The sequence below is a fragment of the Barbus barbus genome, assembly GCF_936440315.1.
Source record: "Barbus barbus genome assembly, chromosome: 38".
NCBI lineage: Eukaryota > Metazoa > Chordata > Actinopteri > Cypriniformes > Cyprinidae > Barbus > Barbus barbus.
Genome location: NC_136716.1, coordinates 5,946,549 through 5,970,167, shown reverse-complemented (window position 1 = coordinate 5,970,167; position 23,619 = coordinate 5,946,549). Strand labels below are relative to the sequence as shown.

General features: G+C 38.1%; 1 protein-coding gene across 2 annotated transcripts in view; it reads left to right on the top strand.

Moving 5' to 3' along the window:
• Positions 1-23,619, top strand: part of LOC306858035 (putative JmjC domain-containing histone demethylation protein 2C) — a 148,020-nt gene continuing 124,401 nt past the window's right edge. Inside the window, exon 1 of one of the 2 annotated variants that reach the window (XM_079398389.1) lies at positions 1-331. In XM_079398389.1, the coding sequence (XP_079254515.1) occupies positions 197-331 (135 nt within the window). In that variant the 5' untranslated portion in view covers positions 1-196. The remainder of the gene's footprint in view (positions 332-23,619) is intronic. The other variant, XM_079398390.1, reaches the window with a different exon arrangement.

Here is a 23,619-nt window from a genome sequence, read left to right as displayed (position 1 = left end):
TCAGTTTCACGGAGCGCGAGAGCGATCATTCGCGGGTGGAGGCTGAGAGAAATTTAAATCCCCCGGGTTGCGCTCGACACGCAAAAAGGCGAAACAAATCACGGTTCTTTCTTTCTTTTTGTTCAGAACGCAGTTTGACGGTGTAAATGTGCGGTCGGTAGGGTGCGAGTGTTGAAGTTTTCGAGGGTTTTTCGCCATGGTGGTCGGGAAGCGGTTCCTGTGCGTGAGCGGAGAAGAGCCGCTGGAGCCCGCGCACATCGCGAGCTGGTCATGGCGAGCCGGAGTCATCCGAGCCGTCACTCACAGCGACCACGACAATCCCGAACTGACGGTAAGACAACGGCAAACATGCGGCGAAATATACATTTGACGAGCGGGAGATTTCAGTGAGGATATGGCGTTTTGAAATAGCCTGTTAAACGTCAGCTTATTCTAGGTTTTATCGCTTGGTAAGTTACATGGAAACAGGCTTGGAAGTCAGTCAGTCAGGCAATGGAGTCGTGTAGTAGAGCTCTATTTGGATCCCAGATTGTAATATTAGTTGTCATCTTGTGACTTTTGTCTCTTTTGCACTCCGATTAAAAAACCTGGTTTTTGTATATGACATGTTTTGTTGAACGCTGACAAGTGACATGTAACGAGGTAATGTTTAATGCTGATTTATAGTATTATAGCTTGCTTTGCTGCATTGCTTTCATCAGACCTCAGCGTTGGCATGATAGTACATTTTGCAATCTAGTGTTTTGCAAACAGATGGACCAAATGTAACACATCTGTGTAAATGGTCAGGGCCATAAAACAATTCTGACCTATTTTCATTCATGAATGCATAGTAAATAACTTCCTGAGCCCTCCGTGATGTTTATAGATAATTTATAGTTTTAATTTATCAGTGGTAAAACATAATAACATGTACATAAATCTACCCAAGCCCCTCATAAAAATGTTGTAGCGTTGTTAAAGATCTTTAGATTTATTTCTAATATTTGAATTTGAATTCTATTTTAATTGAAAGACATTTAAAAATTATTATTTCTGTTTTTATTGTTACAATTTGTACAGTTTATTATGTGCCCCTTATATATATTTTACGTTCATATATTTGAACAATTTTATTGAATGAGTAATACTAATGTTATATTTTCATGGGTCACAAATACCTCCCCTCTAATACATAAAATATTGTTTAATATAATTAATAATAATAATAATAATTTTAAATTAAAGGTATAAAATAGAAAATATTTCAAGTTTACCCTTTATGTTATTTTCCTATGTATTTGAAGCAAAATCTAGCTTGGTCTTTGATCATCAAGACAGCTCTCATGCGGTGGAGATGAATGGAGCGGATCCAGTCATTGTGTGTATAGAGAAAGTGTGTACAGTATGCTAGCCGTTTGTTTTCAGGGCTGTGTCCTGAGGTCACCAACTGTACCGCTGCTAATCAGCACACACAACTTTTTCCGCACTCAATAGCTGCCCTGCAGCTGGAAGTTCAAGCTGTAAATGCGTTTGTTTCTTTGCCTTTTTTAAAAGTAAGAATTAAGCTTGTAGTCTGGTCTGGCTCCTGTACGTTTCATGGAAATAAAAATAGAATATGGTAACATGGAAATGTAGTCATTTAAAAAAAAGTTGTATTTTTAGAATATTTTAAAAAGTAGAATATTTTCAAAAGCGTTTTTCATGAAATAGCAGACTTTTCTACAACCTTGTATGTGCAGTATATACAGTATTTAGTATACAGTAAACAAGCATTTTCAGTGGCTTAAAATCACATATCGTTTAGTTGTGAAATTCTTCAGCCTTTTTTCCCCATGACATCGCACCACTTTTATTTGCTAAGATACTAGGGATGATGATGATGGAAAAATCTCTGATTGCGAAAAATACCAATGCAGCTTTCATTTACAGCCCTCAATCACATTGGCAACAACTGGCTGTAAAGAGCTGGAAGTGGCCATGTGATTTGTGGCTTAAGAAAACAGCTCGTAACATGAGACTGGTGGTCGTTCATCGCCCTCCCCCACTGCAGCATAGCATAAAGACCGCTATGTTCAGCCGTTCCCTTGAACTAGAGTTAACCTACGGAGAGATTGCTCTTTGTTCGGTCTGACTGACACTATAACCCTACACTGTTTTCCTTTGACAGTGAGCCTCCGTTTTCATATCTTCTCTAAAATGATTTATTGAGAAATCTTCTTTTGTTCACCTTTACTCTGGGAATGACAACAGTTCTGTCTGATCCCAGGCAATGACACATTTCCTATCTTAATTGTCGGTGGATTAGACTTGCATAATATAAAGAACCTGTCTTGTAATCTTTCGCAGTTGTAAAATAGTGGTTCAAAACGAGAGATATGACACTTATCGGCGGGAGAGGTTTATGGCCGACAGGCCTGGAGTTTAAACATTAAAGGTGGATGGGAGCATTAACCTGAATGCAGAGCATTCTAGCGTGTTCCCTTTCGGGGGCGAATTGCGACAGTAGTTTGCCAGGAGTGTTGAAGGACGCCGCATAAGTGAATGCAATGAGGTGGAAAAACATTGAACTTTTGTACTCTATTATTGGGTTAGATATATGCCCTCTCCGTTGTGCATTCCTTGTCAGGCTTCTTGTGAAAAGTAACAGCCTTCCATTGAACGTTGGTTTTTAAAGACTGAAACTTGGTAGTGGACAGTCTATGGCTATATAAATATTTAAATGACTACTAGCATTCTACTTGCAGAATACTGTCTGTTTCTGTTTGTATGTATTCGGGAAAGCTATTTGTTTTCTGCAGCTGTGTTTGGTAGGACCCTATGGCTGCAGCAATTCGGAAAACATGAACAAAATTGTGGAATCCAGTCGTAAAAATGGAAAAAAGCTAGTTTGGTAAAGTTACATCCAGAAATTACAAACTTCACCTTTTAGTCTAATTATTAAGGTCAAGTCAATTGCATTGTGGGATACGTTATGTTGTTTGCATTGCGCGTTAGTGCATAGAAAAAAATAGCAGAATACGCACAGTGTGCATACTGTACTGTATGTTACATGCTTTTGTAATCGTACCAAGCCAAACGTGCATTTTGATCACTTTTCACTTCTTCTGTGTGTTTGGCATTTAAACTTATACATTTAAATGCTAAACCTTTACAGTTTCACATTTTTCCGCTTACAAAATCTTTCACTTTCTTCTAAAATAGTTCTCTAATGAAGATCGTAATGTCACACTGCTTTTAGCCTGCAGAATGTGACGCATGTGCTCTTCTCAGAATCTGCCTGTTTAACCTGGACTGACCCCTGTCCTGTACCAGCCAGACCTCTCTGGAAAAAAACTACCCTCCATAAAAATGTTACTGAGCTCATCTGTTGCGAGAACAATTATATGATGATGTTTACTCAACACCATTTCATTGTTTGAGCAATACTATGCACTATGGAATAGATTTTTTTTTGTCTATCTGCCTTAGTATGTTGTATTGTTTCAACTGGACTAGTTATAATAATACGTCTTGTGATGACTTCCTTGATCGTGAAGTTTGTCACTTCATACAATTTAGTCCTGCAGTTGTTGTTTTTTTAACACACAGATGAAGTGACATCTCAGTCCTGTGATTGGACTGTATCCCATAGCAACAACGGCCCAGCGGTGTGAATCACCGTGCTGGTTTGCGCTTAACTCTTCAAATGCGGAAACAGACAGATTTTATTATCTGCAGTGCGTGTAGGCTACATGCCATTTGATGTGACAGTAATGGGAATAGTTGTGCCCCAGATGATGTACTATGCACTTATACAATGCACTATGTACTATACCCTCTAGTTTATGTATTTCATAAGGTTATCTTGTCATCCATCATCGGAGTATGATAACCCTTTCACTGCATAAGAAAAGCTGTGAACATCGAGTGCATGAAGTGTTCATCAACACACACTTCACACATCACTATTTGCACTATTTCTACAAACAATGGAACAGAATAGTGTACAAGTATGCAAATTGCCACACACAATGTTAACAAGGCTCAAATGTGTCATAACATTTGCACAATCAGTTGAATTTTGATATGAAACTAAATCAGTTAATTATTATAATAGCAAATATGGTGCTTTAAGGCATCATAGGCATGCTTTTGATGCAAAGGCAGTGGCAAACAATCATTCAAGTTAGTGGACAAAACAAGAGAATGTCATTTATGAATATAATTCAATACAAAAATGTATCAATAGAAATTGTTCAGTTGAATTAAAAATAAAATTGTTCAGTTGAATTTAAAATAGTCTGTATTTTTATTCTTGTTAGAGTATTGTGAGGTTAGCTCATCAAAAGTGCATTTTTATGATGTACTGGGTCGTATCATTTTATGACTCAATCGGTCACTTGTGCAGTTCCATTTCAGTTAGGATGCTGTCCATGTAGGAAGCAGACAGCAAGGCAGCTCACTAGGTTTTGGAACAGCGCCTGTGTCTTGCTGTGAAATGGCTGCACTTCAGAACGGTTGAGTGCATACTTGAGCATTTAATTGAGGTAAACATACACAGGTGGAATCATTTAGGATATCAGTACAGTCACACATCAAAGTATGTTAGCGCATTTATTGGAGCCGCGCTGGCTGACCTCTCTCTGTGCGAACGGACACATTAGCGAAGGAGGTCCGAATAGCTCTGGGGTGATGCAATGAGCAAGTAGTGTCGTATATCCTGTTATGCTCGGCAGTGACACACACAAAGCCTATTCCACTATTTCTGAATCACACTCGCATTAGAAAGCAGGGAAATTTATTTCTCTTGCTCAATTTATGTGGGGCTTCCTGTAATTTCCGACGCTCTGGAAGTGTTAATGTTGGTTTCTGTGATGGTAGAGTCTTTTTAGCTCGATCTAAGACAAATGGTCAGAAATGAAACACAAACAAGGCTTTCTGTAGGCAGGAATGGTCGGCTGAGTCAATGCTGGCTTCTAGCCCTATCTCCTTGTGCTGATCCTTCTCTGCTTTTGTTGAATGTGCTCTTAAGCGAAACCAGATGTCTGCCGTTTAGACTGTACTGTATATTCGTTTTCAGCGCATACTTTCACAAATCAAATAATCACTTTTTTTAGCACTTCCATCTGAGGTGGCAGTCATGCAATTTGACAAGCCTACTGGAATGTGCTCTTAATTAAATTAGTTTCAAACAAGTGAACTCTTGTTGGTAACACGACTGTAGCACGGACGAGTGAGTGATTTGCTTTGAGAAATACTGTCCCACTTCTGGATAGCAATATTAGAGAGCAATATTTCAACTTCTGTCTTTGAATAGTCACAAGTTATTGCCCAATGTTGCATGTGGAAGTGCTGCTTGGACACATTAAAGCAGAAGACAGAGAAAGTGGCGCAATGCAGATTGATGTGGTAGAAAGAGTTTTTACTCAGACTTTTATGGGCACATGCTTTGTACCTAAATCCAGCTTTGGATGAAAATATACATCTGAGTTTAAGTAGTTGTTTTGTCTCAGTTTGTCTCAATGTCATGACTCTTGTGGCAGCTTGGCAAGATATGAAGGAGGTTGCTGAGAGCCCACATTTATTTAGTTTTGTTGTGCCTGGGGCTAAAAAGCAACACCCACAAGCTGGAGGCGGCATTGTGCAGCATGACACACCTTTAAAGAGAGGCCCAGTGGGAGGTGTGTACATGCCTGGAGCCGCAACAGCCTTTGGGATACGCACACACACACACACGCATCTACACGTACCTTTTGGCATGTAGGGCACAGCATGTGGCTGCTGCTCTTTAGATTTAGTGAAAATCTCCAGGGAAATTTGAGTGCAATTACAGTGAGCAAAGGATCGTCCAGGAACAATGCTGAAATCTGCTCTATTCATCATGTGGTGGAACTGTGTCTGCTGCTCTCGAGAAACCTTTGATTCAAACATGTGCCAGTTTTTACATTTTTGAGCCCAGCATTGTTCTTTGTAGCGGCTGAATATCCCACAGTAAATTACATCTGGTCTTTGTATGACAGTGTATGTTGTGCAGCGATAGAAATGTATCAGCTGGTAGAGGATACAGCTATTAAGGGGTGTTAGGCACAACGTAAAGCATTTAGTTGTTTATGGCATTCAAGCAACATTGTAACTTGCATATTAGGGCTGCCACTAATGACTATTTTTGTTTCGATTAATCTTATCGACTAATTTATCAATAAATCGAAACGATTAATTTCCCACAAAAAAATCAACAATTTTACTTAAGAATGTTTTATTAAACCAAATGAAATCCAAATTTCTTTGAAATCCTTTTTTTTAAAGCAAAAGTAAAGTGCAACAGAGTGAAAGAAGCAAGTGTCCATCTCAGTCTAAATCACGGAAATCAAAGTTCAGTATTATAGTGTAAGAATGACAACATATCCACAATCTACTAATAATACAATTATAATCAAAAAACACTTTTAAAGGAGTATTTACCAGAAATATTATTTACCAGAATTTATTTAGCTGAAAAATGTAAATGTGTAGTATTTCTGAAAAAAAAGAAAGAAAAAAAATACTTAAAAAAAAAAATAAAATCAATGAATTGGAGATGCTTTTGATTATAAAAAATGTAATGGAACCATTAAATGGAATCCAGAAAATAATGGAAAACAGAATTTGGTACAGATAAAACAGTAAAACTCAATTAATTAGACAGGCTTTTTCATTTAATAAAATTTAATTTAACCATTAAAACAGTATAGAAAAATGGAAATGGAAAAAAACTAAATTTGGAAATATTTTTTTTTTAAATACATTTTTTTGTGGTAATAAAAATAGATGTAAGTGGACAATAGCTTTTAAAATGACTTAAAATACACATATAATAACAATGATGCAATAATAATTAGTTCAAATAAAGTACCAAAAGCAAGAAATCATATGGGTTTATTGAACAAAACTGTTAAAATACCTACTGTATTATAAACAATAGAGCTAATGTACATTACGCATTACAACAAAGGCCTGCAGGGGGCGCCAACGGCCTGGCGATTGTTTTTATACATTACTGCGCGATCTAATCCTTGTTTAATATTGGCCAAGCACCAATTAATTCAAATGTCCACTTAATCTTTAATATTTGGCAATTTCTTTAGGACAGAAATGCTATAGCAACTGTAATTAAATAAATATGTGGACATCAAAACGTGTAAACTCATAGAGTGAGGGTTTGAGCTTTTATTTTGAAATTGCAAAGTATTGTCCTGTGTTTGTGTAGATTTATAAATGATTTACCTTACAAATCTGATGAAACTGCGCACGTTGCGTTCCCAGATGAATATTATAATAAACCCAAACTCACAACAACATGCAGAGATGGAGTTTGAGACGCTCCACACATGTAAATGATAACAGTTTCTGTGGAACTACAGTGAACGGAGATGCTGTATGACGCACCTACACGCATGTAAATAAAGCGCATATACTGTATTAGAACGTCATTGCATATAATTATTGAATTAAATCATAGCGTTTGTGATTTTTAAATGGGTTTAATATCATGCAGCCTTGGAAAATAGTCTAATAATGTGTTTTATGGATTCTTGTCCATGAAATGCGCCACTGCCGGTATTTTGCGGTTAGTCGATGCGAGCAAAATGAAGTTGATGATTTTTAAAAGTCGACTAAAATCGACGAATCACGACAGCCCTATTGCATATAAATGTAAAATATGATGTGGAGTACTCCGGTGTGTAACCACTTGTGATCTGATCACAAAAAACAGATGTTAATGCTAGATAGACTATAGATCTGGGTCATCCCAATCAGAATTGAGAGTCAGGACTGTCTGTTTTTAAATATTATTTATTTTAGATGTAAAGCTACTTTTCCACTGATGCCAGACTCATTAATTTCTTATGAATAAAATCTTTTGCATTCAAATGCATTCAAGTTCCTAACAGAAAGACAAAATAGGGCTTTTCACATTGCGCTTAACCCCAGGTTATCGTCGTACTAAACACCGCTTTAAACCCCGGGTAAAGAAACATTTCACACCTGTAATTTGAAAGCGGTGTTTTTTTTTTTTTATAACTAGAAAGACGCGGAAAAAGCCGTGTAAACAGGTTGCCTGCTGTTCATTCAATCAGTGACGGTGACACCGCAAATATGCAAATAAGAACGTTTAGGAATCAGAATCAGAATGAGCTTTATTGCCAGGTATGTTTACACATATGAGGAATTTGTTTTCATGACAGAAGCTTCCGCAGTGAAACAGAATCAGAATCAGAATTAGGGATGCATCGATCCGATACTCAGGATCGGTATCGGCTCCGATACGGTAAATTTCTGCGGATCGGGTATCGGTCAGACGAGACCGATCCAAATCCGATATTGTGCGTATACTATTCTGTGTTATTGTTGAGCCCCACGAAAGGCACAAAAACATTATAAAGCACCATAAAGTTTTCGTGCACTATATTTCAAGTGTTCTGAAGCTGTTCCATAGTTTAATCTGAGGTACAGATGAATATTTAAGTCTTTAAATTCAAGTTCAGGTAAACTCTTCTCTCCGCCGCGGCTGTCTGTCATCCTCCATTCAGCAATCAAACTGCGTGTCGCATTCGGTTACTACAGTCAAACTCTCTTCAAGAGCGCACAGTTACTGAGGTTTAAAACTGTTAAACTTACGCACAGATTTTATACACTACGCATCAATATCTCTTCCCTTTGTGACTCCGTGACGCTTCAAGCGCATCATTCTGCGCACGGGATGCGCATAAGCGCTTTCTGCTGCTCTATATTGGAGCCTTACATATTATAATACTTTTGCGCAATGAAAGATTATTAACAGTCTTTCTTGTTCTGTCCTATCTATCATATGTTGCTGCCTTCATTACTGTGCTATAGATTTAAAAGAAATGTCTTTTTATAGACAATTTTATAGTAGCCTATATATTTATATATAAATGTATTTGCTTGAATTTTCATGACTGTATTTTACAACAATTCAAAGAGCAATGTGTATAATTTCACCAGATTTAGTCCTACACTTATTCACTTTTAATTGTAAATAAAAATGTTTCACTAGGTTTTAAAAAATTATTGTGCACCCACGATTTTTCTAGAGTATTTTTTGCTGTATTATAAACCAAGTTTATAATAGTATTTTTGTCATAGATTATGATTATATATTTTTTAATTTGTTATTTTTCATTAAAATTATGTTATCTATATAGATTGTGTTTAACACACAAAAGAGTAACACACACAGACACAAAGAAGTATAGAAATTCTACATCAATTAAAAAAAAAACTGCGCTGGTATCCGATTGGATCGGTATCGGCAGATACTCAGAATTTTCAGGATCGGATCGGTTCTGAAAAATGGTATCGTTGCATCCCTAATCAGAATGAGCTTTATTGGCGAAGTATGTTTACACATACGAGGAATTTGTTTTAGTGACAGAAGCTCCACAGTGCAACAGAGAGACAGCAACAGGACAGGACACAGATAATAAAGAATAATACAAATATCCAAATAGGCAATGTACAAAACGGCAAAAACACAATATATAATATAGACAATTATGTGTGTACAGGTCTGAAATGTGCAAATTTGAAATGAAAAAATTAGATAAAAAAAGAAAGTGTGGTGAATAAATAATAGAGCTGTGTGTTCCGCGTTTTATTGTCAAGTGTTCATGAGATGGATTGCCTGAGGGAAGAAACTGTTCCTGTGTCTGGTCATTCTGGTTCTCAGAGCTCTGTAGCGTCGACCAGACGGTAACAGTTCAAAGAGGGAGTGTGCTGGATGTGAGGAGTCCAGAGTGATTTTGCCTAGGGCTGCAACTAACGATTATTTTGATAATCGATTAGTTGGCCGATTATTCTTTCGATTAATCGATTAATCGGATTAAAAAAATATTGACCAAAAAAAAACACTATTCCACATTCTGCCCAATGTCCTTCAAACAAACGTGACAACTGAATGCTATGAAAACATACAGTGCTTAATTTATTAGACCACTTATCATAATAAAGAGAAAACATATTTTAGAAATTTGTCAAAAATTTGTTTAAATTTAAAAATGTTATTGTCATTTATTAGACATAATAATAAAAAATGGCCTCATAACAGCTTGCATTCTTGCTGGTATTGTTTATGTACTTTTTGACTGCAATTGGGTATCGCGAAAAAAAAATACTCAAATAAAAAAATACAAGAAAAAATAAGTGCTCTGGTTTTCTTTCATAGATAACAGCAATAATGATATTATAGCATTAAAAATAGCCTACTACTGTTACTAAAGAGCTTACACATATTGGAGTACTAACCAGTACAGAAAGCTGAAAAATGATTTTGGTTATCACCAATACTGTTACTTTAGAGCAGCAGTGGCACAAACCTTACATAAACACATTGTTAAAAAACTTACATAAATTTGTTAAGCATTGTAAAAATTGAATATAGTTTAAACCTCTATTAAAAATTAAAATAATAAAGATAATAATAAAGACGAATAAAAACACAAACTCAGTGTTAACCAACAGGTAAGAGTAATGTTCTGCAGGAACTACTTTGATCACAGTCACCTCGTCATTTCTTTATCCTGTAAAAGGCCGTTATGGAGCGTCTCATGTTTATATTCAGACTGACAATTACACGCTGTTATCCCTTTAAAGTTCCTACTCTCATAAAATATTTAAATTTATTTTAAACCTTAAATTAACTTTCAACAACAGATAATTCAGCACAATGGATATGTTTGCGCTGAAAAGCCTATTAATTGTCTCCCTCTCTACTGTGTTCTGTCCGTCTGACGCGCGTGCGCGCGCCCGCCGGCGCTCATTCGGTATTTTAAACTTAACACAGACTGTCAGGACGGACCTTTATGCAAAAATGGATATGCTCGCGTGAATTTGTGGCATTTATAGATAAGGATATGACCGTAAACTGAACGTTTTTGCGCTGAGGACGCACACGCATCTGTCAAAGCGCCTGACAGGGCAAGCCATTACTCTTATGCATTAACTTAAAGCTTAAAATAAAGAATTATCATGTTTTGGGCAGCTTGGATCACGTGCTTCTCCGGCATAATCTCATTCTGTTTCCTCCACTATTTTTAGATGCATTTTGTCCATAGAAATGCATTATTCAGTGCCGTAATTTGACTAACCAGCTGAAGTTGGACTTGCACTGTGGGCAGACCCGATTAATCGATAATGAGAATCGTTGTCGATGATTTTCATAATCGATAATAATCGATTTTATCGATTAGTTGTTGCAGCCCTAATTTTGCCAGCCCTTTAGCTCACTCTGGATAAGTACAGTTCTTGGAGAGTGGGGAGGGTTGAACCAATGATTCCCTCAGCAGTCCGGACTACCCTCCGTAGTCTTCTGAGGTCAGATTTGGTAGCTGAGCTGAACCAGACAGTTATTGAAGTGCAGAGGACGGATTCAATAATGGCAGAGTAGAATTGTTTAGCAGCTCCTGTGGCAGGTTGAACTTCCTCAGCTGGCGAAGGAAGTACAACCTCTGCTGGGCCTTTTTCACAATAGAGTGAATGTGATTGTCCCATTTCAGGTCCTGGGAGATGGTGGTGCCCAGGAATCTGAATGACTCCACTGTGGTTACAGTGCTGTTCATGATGGTGAGTGGGGGGAGTGCAGGGGGGTTTCTTCTGAAGTCCACAATCATCTCCACAGTTTTGAGCGTGTTCAGCTCCAGGTTGCTAAGACTGCACCATACAGCCAGATCCTTAACCTCCTGTCTGTAAGCAGACTCGTCTCCATCCTGAATGAGGCCGATCAGTGTGGTGTCGTCTGCAAACTTCAGGAGCTTGACAGAGGGGTCTTTAGATGTACAGTCGTTGGTGTAGAGGGAGAAGAGCAGTGGGGAGAGAACGCAGCCCTAAGGAGCTCCAGTGCTGATGGTCCGAGTGCTGGATGTGGATTTACCAAGCTTTACTAACTGCTGTCTGTCTGTCAGGAAGCTGGTGAACCACTGACAGACGGAGGTGGGGACAGAGAGCTGAGACAGTTCATTCTGAAGGGTGTCCGTGATGATGGTTAAAAACAGTCCACAAACAGGATCCTCACCTAAGTCCCTGGTCTGTCCAGATGCTGCAGGATGAAGTGCAGTCCCATATTGACAGCATCATCCACAGACCTGTTTGCTCTATAGGCAAATTGCAGGGGGTCCAGTAAGGGTCCAGTGATGTCCTTCAGATAAGCCAAAACCAGTCTTTCAAATGATTTCATGGCCACAATAACAGTGATAGAACAAAAAACACAGATAATAAAAAGAAGAATTAAAAAGAACAAGTAAATAAGCAATAACAATATACAAATTGACAATTGTATGTACAGTGTGATACAACTGTTAATGAATACCCAGGATAAACAGTTAACCCCAGGTATAGTATGAGCAGTGTGAAACGTGATTACAGATAACCCGGGATTCCATTTATCTGGGGTTTAGGATGACCCAGGGTTAACAATTTCAAGTGTGAAAAGCCCTAAAGTGATTTGCAAAGACTAAATTTCATTTGCTAAATTGTCCAAAAAAATAGGCATTACCATCTGGTTATTAAAATATAAAACGACTTATTTGTAGTTTTTTTCTGTGAAAAAGTTATATTAGATTATATATATATATATATATATATATATATATATATATATATATATAGAAAAGTAATAGGCAAAAATGTTATGAAATTGTGGTCATACTGCCCACAGTCTACTGTGAAAATGCTGTTATAGTTACATTTTTCTATCTATAATAAAATATTGTAAACTTCAATGCTTTAGCTGCTTCTAAAAACAATTAAAAGATAAATTTTCAAATTTTTGTTACTTTCAGAAGAAGCAATAGATGCGATGTAATGAGAATGATCAGTCACATTCAGCCTGACAACATATGTCAAGTTTCACATGTCTTTTTGTTGGTGTCCAATGGATTGTGGGTTGTCTTGCCTAGAGGGGATTACTGAGTGCATAAAATCAGTGTCCTTTAAATGAAGGGCAAGGTTCTTCTGTAGTGTGAAACACTATTCTTTGTTTGGAAGCTCTATGGGCTTCATTGATTGGTTCCATACAGTGGAAACCTGACCTTTAGCAGATGTTTGAGGTCCTGCCACGACTCTGTGTGATCCCCAATCTAGACAGCTTTCTCCTTGTTATGTAGACCAAGGGGTGCTTATCTATGACAAGATACAAAAAATTGAACCATTGATGTATTTACACGAGGCAGTCATTCAATCATCACAGGGTTCAGAGGTGGTGATCTGTAATGAACATGGCCGATGACCCGAATACAGCTCTGATGTTCTCAGAAAAATCCTATGTTTGATTAAAATGATGCCAGATCCTAATGGTTTGTTTTGGCATGTATGTAACATATGAATGGAGAAAATTTATCTGGAGATTCTCCGTTTAATAAAATGTGTCCTCCATCCTACAGTGAATACAAATTATGAATTTTATATATTCTGAATAGTACACACATACTATAATACAAATATATATATATATATATATATATATATATTTTTTTTTTTTACTTTGTTCATAAGTGCTTTTCGTTACAAGTATTTGACGATGGTTGGTACATATTGCACCAAAAAAAAAGTATAATAACTTTATTTATTTACTTCTGAAATGGCAACTGTAGGCCAATAATGTTCAACACAGTTGTAGCATACTAATGTATATCTTGAATAATGCCTACTGTTTCAAATAATAAAAACAATATAGTAAGCAGTATTCAGTATAAATGAGTTTTGTGGCTCTCCACATGCTTTTAAAGTAAATGTAAACCTAGGATGCTTTAGTGCTAAAATTTGAACACACCCATATAATTAATTGTTTCTTTCATATCTGCATGCAAATGCCCCCTTTTATTTGTGATTAGGAATTAAAACCATCTTGAGGGTGAAAATAACCTGTAATAATTGGGTTAAATCTGGTGATATGGGCTACAGTGCGATTAAAGGAAGCTTTTCAAAGACACAAAGCATTTGGCCCCTTAAGCCTTGCAAGAGGACCACTTCCACTGGGCAAAGATGCTTACAACACAATAACTTAGTATTAAATCTAATTAGGCTAAATTAATGCTTCATCAAAGGGGAAATAATGCTGAGGAAATTCACATGTGGATTTCTTATTAAGTTCCCATCTCATGATAAACGGGTGCTGACGTTTGCCGTGGCGCTTTAGCAGCCTGTGCTAGTGTTTCACCACAGTGGTAAATTTCACACATTTCAGGGGTAACCTTGAAGCCACCCAGTGACCGCAAATTAATCTGGAGTCATTAGAATGGCAGAAGATCCACTCGCACAAAGAATGATGCCGTTTGCGCTTCACCTTCTTCAGAGTCTTCAAGTCTGATCGTTTGTCATTTGCGTGGCAGATTACATAAAATGATGAGCCACAGGAATATCACCATCTGGATTATGGGTTCTCTTCTCACACCAAATGAGTCACATCTGTGGATTATTCTGTTTTCTCTTGGATTTTCTCAGTGTATGTCATGGATGAGCCGCCACATAACGGCACAAAGCAGAGACCACAGAGATAAGGATTTGCCGTCTTTCTCCCAGCTCCTTGCATCTCTTTTTCATAACCCGAAATTCATTTTCATTTTCTGTGCGGATCTTGTTTACCGAGGAAAGCAGATAATCAAACAGACTTGCTTATGACGTGCCATTTGGAAGTCTGGCAGCGTGAGCAGAGAGTCAGTGTGCAGGATGTTGTGAATTTGATGTGAGCGCAGCTCCCTAAAGGCTGGCTTAATGGGATGGGAGCAGACACGGCTGCCCTGTAGAGGGATTTAGGAATGAACAGTGTGAGCACTGTTTTCCTCAAGCTTGCTTCATCCCAGCTCGGCTGCAGAACCTCAGGAAAGCACCGTTGCTATGTGCGTATGTGTGTGTGTGTGTGTGTGTGTGTGTGTGTGTACGCGAGCATGTGTGTGCATGCAGGAAAACGGTCTGGATGCATTCACATACCCACTGCTGGAATTTTTTTTACTGCAGGTGGTTGTTGGCAGTAGGGCACTCCATGTCAGGCATGAAGAAAAAGAAAGGAATGTTGGGAAAATATGGAATGAAAAATGGGCCCCATTGTTCCATTGGTAATAAGACATGTTTTGTGCTGTGCTCTATTGTCAGTTTGTCTGGTACAAGAGACTTTGAAGAACAGGAAAATGGGAACGTTTAGTGGGAAAAATAGAGCCCTTAAGAAACAGAACATCTGAGAGTGGGATTTGTGCTCTTAAATATTAGACAAAACAAAATCCCTCTGGCAAGTTGCGTGCATAAGAAGAAGCACCAGTCTTTGATAGTCAGTTGTTATGTAATTCATTGTCAGTGTAGGTCTAGTCCTACACCGGTGATGAATCATGTCTCTTTAATGCAGAATAAATTCACTTAACCGAGACAAAGTAAATGACTGACGTGCTGCTATTGCGTTAAACCTCAAGGCAACACATTTTATTTTCTGATACAAATGAACTTTGTCATAGTCAAAAGAGATAAATTAATTGTTCACCTGTCCTTTACTATGTTTTCTGGGTTTCTACGTTTTATTATGTGAAATATGACATGCTTTGTTACATGCTACGCCAAGGATTTTGCTTCAGGAAAAACATGTAACTTGGATTGGGTTATATCTCTACCGGAAAGCCCTCAAGAATGAGATTATTTCGTCTTGGTGATGAATTCAGTATATTTAATTTAATAACAGCTCATATACATTCAGTAGTAAAAAGTTCTACACGTGAAGTCATAAATTGTTTTTGAGAAGAGTCGTTTGTTTGGTGTGTACACACACATTAAATATAGTTATATATGCTGTATTTTGCCCCCTCAGTGTATTTTAATTATAATACACATCTTTAAAGGCTATGGAAATGCATGCAAATTGGTGCATATTTAATTACATAATGCATCATTTGCATATTTAAACATAACATTTCAGTAAAGTTGTTAGGGTTGTTAACAATTAGGGCTGCACAATATTGGAAAAAACTCACATTGCGATATTTTGTTTTTCTGCAATTTTGCGATCACCAGATGACTTGAATAGCTCTATTTGGGGAAAAAAATCAATGATTGGGGTGATTTTGTAGTCGAGTAATCAGCATAGGAAATAAACAAATTACAAGCATAGATATACTGTATATAATAGAACAAAGATACAAATGAAATAAACAGTGCTTTGTATTTTTAAGGCAAGTCTAACAGTATTCAGGTACAGAAATTGAATAATCAAATGTAAAATAACACTGCATAGTTTTCACTGTATAAATGAAATCTAATAAATTTGTGTTAAAGCTACAAAAGTGATTTTTCTCTATATTTTGTAGTTTGATTAACAAGATTGTTATTCTCTTTTTTATCAATTGTTTACCTTCACCTAAGACATAAACAACAGTTTTTAACAAGGATACTAGCAGAGAAATGCATTTTGACATAGCTTTGCGCATATGTGTCATTTCAGGCACAAATAGTAGCGGAAGTGAATGGAATTCAGTGTTCACGTGCATCTGTGTCTACACTGGATGCGAGCGGCTCAACGTGACAAGACAAAATACAATAGAACCCATTATAATCAGTGCTGCTGTGAGACTGACCACACTGGATGCGGTGCGACACGACAGATCCCCACCAGTAAACTGATGCTGCCTCGTTGTATTTATGACGTACTGACACAAAGTTCAAATGATTGGCAACAGTCGCTTTGTCGCATCCAGTGTAGACAGACTTTGGGGCTGTTCACATGCCGCACCTAAAAACGTGTGGAAAACGCCTGTCGTGCTGCTTTCTCTTTATTTCCAAAGCGCTAGGGAGCCATGACCTGCGCTCTCCTCGACGACGTGTAAGTTTCAACAAAGGATAAATGGATTTCCATTACTGAAAATCGTTTGCAGTAGCTCTGCTACTAAATTTTTTTAAAACTGGATATCACTGTACAGCTGTCGTATCTGGTGCCTGTGTGTGAGCAAAGAAAACGATCAGTATAAATATAACGATTAGTATAGGCCTACTAAACGTCACACATCCTGCGATGTGACTATCGCGGATCATGTGCACATTGCGATATCGATGCTGAAACGATATATCGAGCAGCCCTAAGAACAATTGTCTTAATACTGTCATTACTCAAAGTATGGTGATATTTATTAGTTACATTTTTTACCCTATTCACCTATGTTGTCTGTGTTCCCTTAATTATGGTGTTGGCTGCTCTGTAAAACTCACTACTGTAAGCATAATTAATGTAATTAATTGATTAGTTGATCCACGTCAATAGATGGCACTGCGGAGTCTAACACAATTTTGGTATCTGTACTTAAAATAACTGTGATGCTAATGCACTTTTAAATAACACTTTGTATTGCTGAAGCCTTGCACAACCTATTTGGTCCTTGTTGGGAGATTTTCTGCCAAAATCTATTGTCTTTGGGAACGGTTGTGAATCATTTTCTTGGGTTGCGTGTAGCAGTGGGATGGAATTTCTTTAGACCCAGGTTGACATCCTGCCTGAGTGCCTCATCTGGAACTTTGTTTGCTTTTGCAATACCCAGTCCTCTGCTGGCCACTCCCCTGGGGGCCTGAAACCGGGGGCCTGCTCTGAGTATGTCAGAATGCGGTTTCATCCGAGCGTGGGCGACACGCTGAAAAGGCCCGTTGTGCTGTGGCCTTATGCTGGAACGCAGACAGCGGAGAGTCCCGTGCTCTTGTTAAACACTCACATCCTTGAGAAAATGGCGGGAGACCATGCTCAACATATACTAGTGTAGCAGTCGGCATTGTAAGGGTGGGCGATATGGAATATGGATTTTTTTTTAATTTTTAAATTTCACATTTTTATCACGATTCTTTGTCATGTTGGTTTTGCTATTTTGCAAGTTGTCTGAGCACTACAGCCAAACTAATTTCCCTATTATAAAGACAAAGCCTTTCAACGTAACCAAAAAAAAAAAAAATAGAATGGGAGATATTTAGGCCAAAGTGGGAGAAATTTTTTATCTTTGCCATTATTTTATCTTTCATATTAAAAAACAAGAACAAAGATGCACATTACAAATACTCATAAAATACAAATTAGACACATAGTGCTTTATTTTCAGGTACAATAGGTGTATTTAGTGTGAATGAACAAATATAAAAATAAAACACTATATAGACTGATTCCTAAAGCAACTGTATTAAAGGTTTTCAGTCAAGAATAGGGAGTGATTTTTCTCTTTGTGTTTTGTTGTTTTATTAACGTTAAAAGAATAGTTCACCCAAAAATAAAAATTCTGTCATCTGTCTGTCAATTCTGTCATAGTGTTTTATTTTTATGCCATCATTTACTCAAAAGTTGTTTTAAACCTGAGTGAGTTTCTTTCTTCTGCTGAACATAAATGCTATTTTGAAGAACATGGAAAACCTAACACTAGGTCCACAGTCACATACATAGGATTTTATTTCCTACTATCAAATTCAATGTGGACCAGCAACTGTATGCGTTCAGAAAAAGTGCACGTCAGACCAGCGCGCGAATGAAACATTTAACCGGCAAGGCTTGTATGCAAATAATGTACTTTTGCGATCGCAAATAAGTGCAGTGTCCTGTCAGAGTAACTCTACTGCTGTATGTCGTGTTGTACAGTATATAGAGACGGAGGTGCCAGAACTGTAATTGACAGAATGTGCGCTGTAGCACGATACTACGATATTTCTTCAAAAGCAGATTGTGGAGAGATTTTTATCGTCGATGAACAAAAATCGTCATATCCAACACCCCTACGGCATTGTTTTTATTTCTCTACTCTGCGTCATATATATTGCTGTACATAAAAGAAGCAGAAGCCAATGATAATTTATGTTTTTTTTCTGGCTGGGGATGTTTCCTGTAGATGCGTGGGACTTGGCGGTAATTTAAGGGTGCTATGGGGAGACATCTCTGAGTTCACACACAGAGGCAGGAGGTCTCGGCAGTCTCGCTCCGGCCGTAGCTCAGGCTTCCCAGGGGGTCCCTGTTCCACCCACACGCTTCCCACCTCTTTTTTTTGGCACTCCTGGCCCTCAAGGTTCTTCATCTGTGGCTTTTGTTTTTCTTGAATTTATGTATAGCATTTTTTGAAGTCCTTCCTCCAGATGTGGCCACGGTTTGTTATCACCAGTGGTTTGTAATCACGTACTGATAAAGTCTCACTTTGGTTTTGAAGCAAAGTTCTGTGCCATAGGGAATAAGGAATAATTAAATGGGGAATAACAATAAACAAATTGACAGTTATATACCTGTATAGTCAATTTGTATATTGCTATTCTCTATTTACTTGTTCTATTTTTAATTCTTCTTTTTATTACCTGTGTTTTTGTTCTGTCACTGTCATTCTGTTGCACGAAAACAAATTCCTCGTATGTGTAAACATATCTGGCAATAAAGCTCAATCTGATTCTGATTCTAATGCTATTTAAATGCTATTTAATGCCTCTGTGTTGGATTGTGTGAACACTACCGCCTGCAGTTTTCACCTGAGCTGAACTCCTCCACAGTTTCTGTCACAACTTTAATATACTAGGCTCAGCCTTAGACGTCATGCCCACGGGCTGCCCACAGTTGGTTCTCTGACTGTTTGATGCATGTGTGCACAAAACTGGAAAGCACTTGTGAAAATCACAATTTCCTATCATATTGCTTGACTGCTCTGCAGATGCTGGAAGTCGCTGTGAATGTGCTTATATCAGTCTGCCAGTACACAAAATCTTATTTAAAAGCTTCTGAGGACGAACTTAAACACTGAAATTGAAAACATTTGTGAGGTTTGAGACTTCAAATCTTTCAGATATGCATTTAGAAGTAAACTAGATATCTGCAAGCAGTAGTGTCTGTTCTGATTTCTTGTGCCATATTTTCAGATTTTCAGAGTTTTATATGAAGACTGTTGCACAGTAATCTGAATGATTTCTTTTTCTCAGTGGAAATTTATTATCTAGTGATGTTTCTCAGAGCTACCTGACACTGAAAAACATGCAGCTCTTTTCACTTTACATGCAAGTCAGATGATCTCTTCCTGCTAAAAAGGAGCGGTCACACTTATTGTTGTTCAGTGAAATTTCACGGGTGATATCTAGTAATTTAAATAGGAATCTACACAGATTTTGCTCATTGGATTTTGTCGTGCAGACACGCCACACCAACAGAAAGCTTATGTTTTTTTAGTTTTTGTTTTGAGCTGTGCTCCGTAGACTTTTTTTACCCCCGAAATTTCACAGAAATATTGCTAATGTGACTGCACCTTAAGGTTGGCCATCGCTCAAAGTCAGGCTGTGCCTGTCAGTGGCTTTTTGGCCGATTGAGCATGTCGAGTCCCGATTTTGAATGATAAATATAGATTACTGCAACCTACTGGTATAGGCAGTTATTTCCTTTCACGCAGACGCAGAACGTATGTGCAAGTTGGCTGCCTTCGTGGTGTGTTCAAGTGCAACGTTTTGGCCCAGACGCAGGCGATTTGAGGCAGTAACACAAACAGCATTAGTTTTTTGGTAACGGATTGGTGTGTCATGCCCTTTAAGTGTGTGTTTGTAAATGAGTGAGTGGACCAGACTTACTGTTGATAGTGAAAATTTTGGCTCTACATAATAGTATTCTCCAAACACAATGGAAAGTCAGAGACCGTTCCTGTCATGCTGGTCAAATGCATCTATGTTCACTTGTGGTTTTGGCCGTGTCCTCTTGGAATGTCATAATGGAATGTGAGTTTCTTGGGCTGTACTCATTTGCAGTGCTTTGCTGGAAAATCCCATCTGTGAGAAACCGGCCGGGCCTGAGATAAATGCAGTGACAGAAGGCATCTTAATACCAGACAGAGCCTGGACTACTGCCACCTGGGCTCTTTATATATACCCCATGTATCTGTGCGAAACGCAGCAACTGCTCAAGTAACAGTAAGATGCAAATGCTTTGACATGTCAATCGTGAAATGTAGAGCTCGTAATAAGCTACATTAACTTCAGATGTTAAAGTCTGTGTAAAGAGAATTCTGAGAATTGTTTCTAAACCCATTACAAATGTTAGAAATGTATTGCTGAAACACATTACAAAGACTCTGAACTATGTAGTACTGAATTGTGGAGTTAAACCGTTAAACAGTTTTTAACCAATTCTGTGTTCAGGATTTTGTGGGCGGGGCTAAATCGGTGGCTCGAATGTAGTCACTGAAGGTGGCCCCGCCCCTAACACTATAATAACTGTTGAGAGGTCAAATTCTTAGTTTGCCTTTTTGAATGTCTGTGATGTTAGATATACAGATTCTAGGCAGGGACGGTTCTAGGGTGAATGGATACCCGGGTCTTAGCCCAGAGACATCAATATGTGGCAGAATACATACAATTTAAAAACATGGAGCGTTCACAATTCGCATCTAGAAACGCGATCTGTACCGCTCTCTCTTCTTTCAAAGCGCACCGGAGCTTGCGCTCTCGTGGTGTTTGCCGTTACTAAGCAACCATGAGCAGCGCTGAGCAACCAAGCGCTCCGCAACCAAGCGCTATTCCTTGATGACGAGAAGGTTTCAACTCACTGCAGCGCAAATTACGAACTTGCACGCTCAAACATGTATGGCTGTATATCAGTAGCATCCATTCAGGTTGTAGCGGTATTTGACAGTTGAGAGAGAATGGTCTCTCAAGAACCCTTTCCCGCGAGTGGGCGTGGTTTCAGTGCCGACGACGGACATGCCCCCAGCGTTTGAGAGCAGAGAGTCCTGCTTATTTTTCAAAGATTTTGATAACTTATTTTAGTTACTTGGCGGTTTTTTTTTTATCATTCAAATTTGGCTGGGTGGTTAATAACACATTTTTCTGTTGTGTGACAAACTCAGAACACATATTTTAATATCACTTTACACGGATTTTAAAGACTGTTTTGGATTGGACCCAAACATTCTTCGCTGATAGAGTCCTTGTTACTGACTCCAAACACCTCTTTATCACCAAGCAGCTAAAGCCACTGTAATTACAGGTGTCTAAGTGAGTGAAAATAACAAGACAAGCCTGTACGGCAATCATGTTGCAGTTTAACATAATGGGCCCTGATCAAATGCGGGAATTTAGTTATATGACTAGGCTAGCTTTTGTTTATTAAAGAGAGAGAGAGACAGAGAGGCCAAGAGGAAAAACAGTGGAAATGAAGTTTCCATTCCGTGGTGCAGTTGTTTGCCTTCGCTGCAATTTGGCGGGAGTCCTGTGGCCAGACGTCTGTCTTCCATTAGGAGGCTGAAATACCCCGCTGTGTTTCTACTCTTGGCATCAGGATGTATACATCATCTTTAGTATTTTGAAATTGCTTGGCTGGTGTTTGCCTGTTTATTGAGTAACATGTCTGCAAGCAATTGACGCAGCTTTTGGTGAGTGTTTTCAATTAAAAATTCAAATGCTGTCCTGCACGGGGTCACAGGCTATTTTCATGACTTTGCATTTTTGCACTTTTCAGTAGTTCGCATTCTGCTGTTATTATGTTTATCTTGGGATATCGCCTGCATCCTGTTGCCCAGCGGTAGACTACAGATGATAAACTTAGTTAAGTGTGCAGGAACAAACTGGCCTGCATAGTCTGAAGTTTTACCTTAAGTGTTCTGTGAACTCTACACCTCATGTTACTTATTGACTAAATACAGTTTGAGGGATGCTTTGCCTCTGTTTTAGTTATTCCAGACAGTGAATAGCACATTTAAACTACTTTAAGGTGCTACATAACACAAATTAGGGATGCACGATATTGGATTTTTGCAGATATCCGATGTGCCGATATTTTTCAAATCATTTTGGCCGATACAGATACCGATATATTTCCTTTTTGTTTGGAAACAACACCAAGTCTCTCCTGTGCAGAAATTATAAGCAAAAAATGTGTTCAACGAATGTGTTCGAAAGTGTTCAACATTCAACTCTTTTTCATTAGTATTATTTGTGATTTAAATTTTGTGAACAGGAATTCCTCTTTTCGTGCACTTTTACTTTCACTTTGGAATTCGTGATCTTGGTGTCACGTTTTACAAGAAAACATAATTGTCTGGTTTGCTTATCTATACACCTTTCACTTTTTAAGACTAAAACAAAAGATGGATTGATTGTTATTCTTAATTAAAAAGCACAACAACAATAAAACAAAAGGCTACAATGACAAACTAGCTTACATAACCTTTATTAACAAAAATGAATAAGACGAGGCATGGATATAGGACACATCACATGTTGTATTATATAGGCTACGACTAATAAATTACAGAATACTTAGCAAACACTGAGGAATCAAATAAATAATAATAATAAAAATTAAGGAAAGCCTCCATACCATAACGTGAGGTAAACAGCAACGATAACAAGCTTTTCAAAACGAAAACAAAAAGAAAACTAAAACTAAACTGGCTGTCACTGATAGGACTTGCATGTTTTTTTCCACAAGAATACCAACATGTTCACCTTCTCTGGTTTAAGAAGCAGTCTTTCATTTTAGTTTGAAAACCAAATCCTCCGTTGTGCTCAGTCCGCTGCGCGCACCTTCGCGCTCGTGCTAACGCAGCGAGTATAAACCAGGATCTACCAATGAAGCGCTCGCGCTGAAAGCGCCTCTCTTCATAATGGTCGCAGTCTAGAGCCCTGCTATATATCAATCGCTATATATTT